We start from the raw sequence: 9,152 nt of genomic DNA on the forward strand, positions 1-9,152 counted from the left end.
ATACATACAGGACACTTTTTTTAATGCAATAGAAACATGTATTCTATTCACCTCTAGCAGGTTTCATTCATTTGGTTTGATCGCATACAATATTGTTAGCATATTGTTTGTCCTATGTGAATTACATCACTCTACCCAATGGAGAATGAGTGTTGAATATGGTTTATGATCTTACATGGTTGTCGAAACAACATGATGTCATACGTTGGAGCTGATGCGAATATCCAATGCGAAAGTTTTCTGCTGCTTATGCACAGAAGCATTTTTTGGTTCACCAGGAAAGAGAAAGACGTGTTGAACACCCAAAAGGCTACCAAAACTTCATTAAATATTATCCATCCCTCCATCCATCCATTATCTGTAGCTGCTTATCCTGTACAGGGTCACAGGCAAGCTGGAGTCTATCCCAGCTGACTATGGGTGAGAGGTGGGGTACACCCTGGACAAGTCACCAGATCATCACAGGGCTGACACATACTGTATACACAAACAACCATTCACACTCACATTCACACCTATGGTCAATTTAGAGCCACCAATTAGTCTAACCTGCATGTCTTTGGACTGTGGGTGAAACTGGAGCACCAGGAGGAAACCCAGGCAGAGAACATGCAAATTCCACAACACCACCGTGCTGCCTTCATTAGATATTATTCACGCATATTTACAAGAGAAAAACATACCAACAGATATCGAAAAACTGGAAAAGACACACGTTGGAGACGTAAAACTTCCCCGCTAGCAGGCGACTGTGACAATTTACAAACAAACATGGCCACCAGGTTTGCTTCGTTAAATACAGAAGATTTTGAGAGAATTTTGAAAGAGAAAGATGCGTTGAACACCCGCAAGGAATGTGTTTGTATAATAATAATAATAATAATAATAATAATAAAACACCTGGTGACTTGTCCAGGGTGTACCCCGCCTCTCTCCCATAGTCAGCTGGGATAGGCTCCAGCTTGCCTGCGACCCTGTAGAACAGGATAAGCGGCTACAGGTAATGGATGGATGGATGATAATAATAATAATAATAATAATAATAATAATAATAATAATAATAATCTCATTATCTCTAGCCGCTTTATCCTGCTCTACAGGGTCGCAAGCAAGCTGGAGCCTATCCCAGCTGACTACAGGCGAAAGGCGGGGTACACCCTGGACAAGTCACCAGGTCATCACAGGGCTGACACATAGACACAGACAACCATTCACACTCACATTCACACCTACGGTCAATTTAGAGTCACCAGTTAACCTAACCTGCATGTCTTTGGACTATGGGGGAAACCGGAGCACCCGGAGGAAATCCACGCAGACACGGGGAGAACATGCAAACTCTGCACAGAAAGGCCTTCGCCGGCCGCGGGGCTCAAACCCGGACCTTCTTGCTGTGAGGCGACAGCGCTAACCACTACACCACCGTGACACCCTTAATAATAATAATAATAATAATAATAATAATAATAATGTTTGGGTTTTGTAATACATCAGATATATTCCATTCAGCTAGCATGATACTGAACTCTTCTTCGACTTGTTCAATATCATGCTAACTGAATTGAATATATTTGATATACCACTCAATGCCAGCCAATATTATTTAAATATGTCACTCAGATCTGTGATGTATTTCGTATGAAAAATGCAAGTTTTTCAACATGAGAAGATAAACTTCATGTCTTCAAGCCAACATGTGATTTTCTTTTTATTTTACAGACACATTCACAAAACAAAAAGTACCCAAATTTATCAAAACAGTTCATCAATTTCCTCACGAGTGAGAGATTTATGTCATGGTTTTGGTTCTCCATGTCCTGGATGTATAGCTTGTATGAAAAATACGAGTGGTGTATTTCCCAATAGATAACTTGTGTCAGTATAATATAAACTAATATTAGTAGTGTGATTTCATTTTATATGGTTGAAATAGTATTGTTTGAAAAGCGTTGTTTAATTATAATATACATAACTGATTAAATAAAATTTTGGTGGTACACCTAAATGGATAGAGTTAAGAAAGTAAAGTCAGTTCAGTTAACTCAACACTTAGTTTGGATTATTTTTAAAACGAGCTCGAACAGAGCAATACTAAGAGTTTATAGAAACCACTTCAGAATCCCTACAGTTCTACAGAGATTAAAGTGTACAGGGAGATAACTTCAGGTCTACAGGATTCACTGCTCTGGGTTTCCTTATCCTGAACTCTACTGTAACTTGATATCTGACATCATCACACTGGGCTGGAGTTCCAGATGAGAAAACTGCCTTGAAAATTTCCATCCCTTTTTTTTCTACTGTAAAACAGAGCACTTCCTCAAAGGGTTTGCATATAAAGCAGTCGCCTGCTGAACAGTTTCACATTAGAGAGTTCGAAACCTTCCATGCTACAGAAGCGGCTACGACTTTCCCAAGCTCACTTTAAGGTATGACTAGTTTCCATTAAAGGTCTTTGATCCGTTTTGTTTCCTAAAAAAACGCGATTTTTAAGTAACTCGATACAGTATATTTAGTTTGATTAGCATTATTATTTTTAATATTTTAAAGGCTTTGCGTTTGAGCATTTTTTTAGGTCTATTGGATATACCGTAGCTAGTCCTCTGCTCAAGCAGGACTTTACATCACTTTCACTTTCCGTTAAGGCAGGAACACGTCTCGTCTCATCTCATCTCATTATCTGTAGCCGCTTTATCCTGTTCTACAGGGTCGCAGGCAAGCTGGAGCCTATCCCAGCTGACTATGGGCGAAAGGCAGGAATACGTATGAAGATTTATTTTTTCTAGAGATAAAATCCCGAAGAATATAGGCTTCTTCTGATGAAATGTCAGAGTTGTTGTCGCCTGTGATAAGTTACATTTCGCAGGTAGGGATGGATACAGTGATGGAACGAAGCCAGTCGTCTGTCTGTGACTCAGTGATCTCGTGACTGTCTTTGCAGGCAACACAGTATGGTTAAGTTTGGCTTAGTGCTATTCCTGCTGCTGCTGGGCTCTGCAGTCAGTCATCTCCTGGATCCCTCATCTCTGGACACATCATGGGAAAATTGGAAAACTACTCACGGGAAGGAATACAATGGCCTGGTAATATACTCTATCCATTATAGTTAGTAAGCATAATAACTAATGCATATACACTACCGTTCAAAAGTTTGGGGTCACTTTGAAATTTCCTTATTTTTGAAAGAAAAGCACTGTTCTTTTCAATGAAGATCACTTTAATCAGAAATACACTCTATACATTGCTAATGTGGTAAATGACTATTCTAGCTAAATTCTACTAAATGCCTGGTTTTTGGTGCAATATCTCCATAGGTGTATAGAGGCCCATTTCCAGCAACTATCACTCCAGTGTTCTAATGGTACAATGTGTTTGCTCATTGCCTCAGAAGGCTAATGGATGATTAGAAAACCCTTGTACAATCATGTTAGCACAGCTGAAAACAGTTGAGCTCTTTAGAGAAGCTATAAAACTGACCTTCCTTTGAGCAGATTGAGTTTCTGGAGCATCACATTTGTGGGGTCGATTAAATGCTCAAAATGGCCAGAAAAATGTCTTGACTATATTTTCTATTCATTTTACAACTTATGGTGGTAAATAAAAGGGTGACTTTTCATGGAAAACACAAAATTGTCTGGGTGACCCCAAACTTTTGAACAGTAGTGTAGAACAGAATATGCTTCTATCATAGGAATTATTATTGGCGCAGTGGTTAGCACTGTCGCCTCACAGCAAGAAGGTTCTGGGTTCAAGCCCAGTGGCTGACGGGGTCCTTTCTGTGTGGAGTTTGCATGTTCTGTCCCTGTTTGCATGGGTTTCCTCCAGGTGCTCCAGTTTCCCCCACAGTCCAGAGACATGCAGTTAAATTGCCCATAGGTGTGAATGGTTGTTTCCCAAGACCAGAAATGGGAGGGTTGTGGCAGGAAGAAGAAGAAACCTTTATTTGTCACATGCACACTTCAAGCATAGTGAAATTCATCCTCTGCATTTAACCCATCTGAAGCAGTGAACACACATGCACACACACTCAGAGCAGTGGGCAGCAACACCAGAGCGCCCAGGGAGCAGTCAGGGGTTAGGTACCTTGCTCAAGGGCACCCCAGCCCAAGGCCACCCCACGTTAACCTAACTGCATGTCTTTGGATTGTGGGGGAAACCAGAGCACCCAAAGGAAACCCACACAGACACAGGGAGAACATGCAAACTCCACACAGAAAGGCCCTCACCAGCCACTGGGTTCGAACCTGGAACCTTCTTGCTGTGAGGCGACTAGGGTTGCCACCATTCAGAAATGAAAATAAGGGATGCCCACCACGGCTCCTTGGGGCCATGACCACCACGGGCACGACTCCCATGGGGTGGGGTGCCCACAGCAGTGGTATGTTTTATTTTGTAGGTGTTTTTAGTAAAGGGGTGATCAAGAAAGCTAATAATATAACACACTAATAAAATAAAATTTTTAATCTAGGAAATGTATTTATTTATTTATTTATTTATTTATTTGTTACTATTATAATATACCGTACGCCACTGAAAACACTTGCTGACAGACTTTACAGTTTGCTCTGTAGTCGTCTTCACTCATGCTGTCCAGCCAAAGATGTGCCTCTTCCCACTCACGTCTGTATTTTTGTAAGCGTTTACGCTTTTGAGGACGTGGTGGAGTCCCGGGTGCAGCAGACATTTTTAAAAGGCCCGGGTTTTTTGAGCAGTGCTGGTGTGTGTTGTCTGTCTCTTGGCAACCGTGACAGCACTACACGCAGTGACGCAGGCAGCCAGGCACAGACGCACAGAGCGTGACACAGAGTGGAGGTTTTGTGTCCTGGGTAGATCCCGCAACAGAGTATTTCCTGTTTTATTTTGTTCATTATTGTTAGATCTAGTGTTGATATGTGTGAGACAGACATGTGTATTGGACATTTATGAAAATACGGAACAATTCGCGTCCCGTATCAGTTCAATACGGGACACAAGATTTAATTGCCAAATAAAGGACGATTCCGTATTTTACGGGACGGGTGGCAACCCTAGAGGCGACCATGCTAACCACTACACCACTGTGCCGCCCAAGGGCATCCGATGTAAAACTATGCTCCAATTAATATGACATGTGGATCAGTAGGGTCCACATAGACCCTGACCTGGCAATAGTGCTGGAGAATAAAATAGAAATAATTATTGTCAACTCAGCAATTCTTCTGGTTTGAAAATATTTTGTTTGCATAGCACATGATTCTGATGATCTGGCTGTAATTAATTAATCTGTATATGATAAAGTAGGCATGTCTATTTATTCACTGTTAGATATCAGTAAATTGTCATGCCAGACATAGGACTGCTGCTGGTAATTCCATTCTGGTTTTAGCCAGTTATCTGAAAAAGTTATTTTCATTTACAATACAGTGCAGTTTTATAACCTCAGTTCATGGGGATTTGACATTGTATCAAATATAGTAATATAATAAAGTACAAATGTTAATCATGTACAAAACTAATCATATTGTCTGTGTGCACATGGTAGGGTGAGGAGGCTATTCGTAGGGCTGTCTGGGAGAAGAACATGAGGCTGATTGAGAGCCATAATCAAGAGTACGAGCTGGGCCTCCACTCCTATGAACTAGGCATGAACCACCTTGGAGACATGGTAAATATCACTTTTCTAAAGGAACTTACTGTCATAAAACACAAAAAATACACATAGGCTGTTATTGCCCATTTTTATTTTCACTAAAACTTGAATTATTAATTTTCTTAGTGCTTCATTGTCTGAATGGCTCTTTTTCTCTGCACCTGTTAACCAGGAAGCGAGAGCAGGGTTAGATCCAGACAAAAGGAATTGGTTTTAGATCTTGGGACATTTTAAAGTCTTGAGAACCTCAGATGCCTCACATCATGTCTCCCAGAATCACTTTTTTCATCTCTATAACTTTAATAAGTTAATGTCCATAATGTATCTGGTCTGCTCTTTCTATCTCTGTGCTTCAGGTAAAATAGGTACAGTTGGCTTTTGGAAGTAAATGACTTTCTAAAATATTTAAAATTTCAAAAAAGAGTAGCTGCCAACATCCCGATATCACCTATGAGGAACAAGACAAAATACTGTAGTTCCTTATAGGTGATGTTGGCAGTTGGCAGCTGCACTGGTCTATATATATTCACTTAGCTCATTAAAATGGAAACTAAGAGTAAATCTTTTTTTTTATTTTGGTCTGATACCTACATGTATGTCAGAGCTTCTATTATTACTTGATATTGATTTAATACTGACATCCTTACAGTAACTAAGCCGGTTCACAATTTTGTCTTCTTATTAAATTATGAGAACCATTGCAGGTATGATGGTAGCATGCTTTAAGAAAACTTGTGGCGTTTGTTCATGTGAAAAATTATGACATTTCAGTCAACATTACAGTCACCATCACACAACAACAACATGGTATAAAATGCATCAGTGAATTATGCCAAATTCAATCCAATACCAGTACAATGTTTCACTGTATATTCTTAATGGTAGGACTTTTACTGAAGCTCTGATTACTTTGGTTACGCTGATAGTACTGTAACTAATCGGTCAAGTACAATTAACATTACTCAGGTTAACGTTAGATAAGGTTGGCCTTAACTGTAATTGTAACTGCAACATATGTTGTACGCTATACTCTTGATCAGTCTTTAACAATCTGTCTCTGCCTGTTAGACAATAGAAGAAGTAGCTGAGAAGTTGCTGGGTCTCCAGGTTCCTATGGACAGTGATCCCATGAATACCTATTCTCCTGACCCACTGGATAAACTGCCCAAATCTATTGATTACCGCAAACTTGGTTATGTTACCCCTGTCAGGAACCAGGTGAGAGATCATGATACACAGGACCTCTAACCTAGCTGGCCTCTGAGAGCAAGAACATTAGTAGCTTTAATTTTTGATGACAGTTCTAAATATAAGAGGCCAGTATATTGATATAGTTTGACAATTTAAGATTTTACAAATTTTTGTTGTTTTTTTTACAATAAGTTTTCTTTTTTTACACAAACAAAAAAACGTATGCAAGCATCTGACCTGAGGTAATGCTTTCACAAGGAGATGTGTGTGCAAATAAAAAGCTTTCTTCTGCTTTTCTCTCTATTTAAGGGCTCATGTGGCTCCTGTTGGGCCTTCAGCTCAGTCGGTGCTTTAGAGGGTCAGCTAAAGAAGACCACAGGCAAGCTGGTAAACCTCAGCCCTCAGAACCTGGTGGACTGTGTGACTGACAATTATGGCTGTAATGGTGGATACATGACAAAGGCTTTTAACTATGTTCAAAACAACAGAGGCATTGATTCTGAGGAGGCTTATCCCTATGTGGGACAGGTATGACTTTCTTTGCATGTGAATATTTATGGTATAAAACCATGCTGTTATAGGAAAATAATGAATAAATTGGTGGTGTAAGGCAGAGTGTTGATTATTTTCTTGTAACTGCATGCTCCAATGTGTTTCATCCTTCTTCCACTGCAGCTTGCCAGTATTTTTTATTTATTTATTGAAAAGCTACAGAACATACCTATTACCAGTAGCTTTAAATTACAATTTAAAGACATTTTATTATTAATTTACAAATTGAGAAAATACAATACACAAAAGTTTAGTACAGATATTAATATATTCAAAATGAATACTAGTGAATTAAATTAGTACAATTAAATGATGGTAACTGCAGATGATGATTATGATGTATATCTTCTGTGGTAAATTGGTCTATAAAGGCTTTACAGTTCCTATAATTCAAAACTCCAGTTTATGATCTTTGGTGTTTTAAGGAAATTTTCAAATAATGGATTTAATTTTGTCTGGTATTGCTAGGAGTTCATTTTCCTGATTTACAGTATATAAAAATAGATATTTGATATTAGATTACATATTAAATGCAGGTGTTTAGTGTTCTCTGTCAATCTTTCTACCTACTTTGCTGCTCATGTTCGTGTGAACACTACCCTCTGCAGGACCAAGACTGTGCATATAATAAATCTGGGAAGGCAGCAGAGTGCCGAGGATATAAGGAAGTAAAGAAAGGCAGCGAGTATGCACTGGCTTCTGCTGTTGCTAAAGTTGGCCCAGTTTCTGTCGGCATTGATGCCATGCAGTCAACTTTCCAGTTTTACAAGAGAGGTGAGTAGCAAAAACAAAGTTTCATGTTACTCGTGCATTAACAAAGCCTTGTTAAAAACAGAAACAATGCTAATTCGTGTGTAGGATGTTCAGCTTTGTGTTCTTTCTCTCAGGTGTGTATTTTGACCCCAACTGTGACAAGGAAAGCATCAACCATGCCGTGCTGGCAGTGGGCTATGGTGCCACAGTTAAGGGCAAAAAATACTGGATTGTCAAAAACAGGTGGGTTACTTTGAACTGTTAATTGTCTTTTTACAACCTATTACAATCTGTCAATGTTTTGAAAAGCTTTATTTCATTACTTACTTTATGCTTACCAATATACCCTTTTATCTCTATTTTGCTCCTGTTACAGTTGGGGTGAGGAGTGGGGAAATAAAGGTTATGTCCTGATGGCCCGTAACCGCAAAAATGCCTGTGGAATTGCCAACCTTGCCAGTTTCCCTGTCATGTAAAAATATTTAGGCATGTTTACCTAAGCAGAACAATCAACCATGGACACTAAGAAAACACAAGGGTCTGAGCCGTACTTCTTAACGCATAAGAACTCTTGCTGCTTTTCAGTATATAGGAAAGCATTGTTGAAATAGGATTTTAAAGTTCTTTGATTCATTATTGAAATATAATATCTAGATACCTATATCTATATAAATTCCTTGAGTAAAGATTTGATATGGAATATTTTGTCTTGTAAATTACGTATACTGAAGGGATTTTGTTTTTTGAAAAAATGAAATAAAGTTTCAGAAAACATGAATTTGTATTCCTTGACCCACTAAAGATGTAACCAAATACTGTACTAATATATTTATTTCTCCAATTGAACAGATAAAGTCTTCTAAAAAGATACAAATACACATAGGAATCATACTATTATTTTTTTGTCTTTCTGACAAAGAAAGTTTGTCAGAAAGGTTCACAGGGATTCTTCTTGAGACTAGAGGTATGCACTGGTACTGGGAACAGGTTCATGTGTTGTGGCACAAACTCAGCAGGCACAAGCTTGAAG

General features: G+C 38.9%; 1 protein-coding gene across 1 annotated transcript; it reads left to right on the forward strand.

Annotated features, from left to right (window-relative positions):
- Nucleotides 1-2,292: 2,292 nt before the first annotated feature.
- Nucleotides 2,293-8,900, forward strand: ctsk (cathepsin K). The gene is made up of 8 exons (XM_060921943.1): nt 2,293-2,426; nt 2,939-3,080; nt 5,519-5,641; nt 6,695-6,844; nt 7,127-7,345; nt 7,978-8,143; nt 8,257-8,365; nt 8,499-8,900. The coding sequence occupies exons 2-8, from the start codon at nt 2,949-2,951 to the stop codon at nt 8,596-8,598; spliced, it is 999 nt and encodes a 332-aa protein (XP_060777926.1). The 5' UTR covers nt 2,293-2,426; nt 2,939-2,948; the 3' UTR covers nt 8,599-8,900.
- Nucleotides 8,901-9,152: the final 252 nt, after the last annotated feature.

This window comes from Neoarius graeffei, chromosome 5 (assembly GCF_027579695.1).
Source record: "Neoarius graeffei isolate fNeoGra1 chromosome 5, fNeoGra1.pri, whole genome shotgun sequence".
NCBI lineage: Eukaryota > Metazoa > Chordata > Actinopteri > Siluriformes > Ariidae > Neoarius > Neoarius graeffei.

Bases quoted from the DNA above. Each gene is read 5' to 3' on its own strand.
- ctsk (XM_060921943.1), top strand. From the start codon at position 2,949: ATGGTTAAGTTTGGCTTAGTGCTATTCCTGCTGCTGCTGGGCTCTGCA. The intron at 3,081-5,518 runs GTAATATACTCT...TGCACATGGTAG, and splicing joins GGAAGGAATACAATGGCCTG to GGTGAGGAGGCTATTCGTAG. The intron at 7,346-7,977 runs GTATGACTTTCT...TACCCTCTGCAG, and splicing joins CTTATCCCTATGTGGGACAG to GACCAAGACTGTGCATATAA.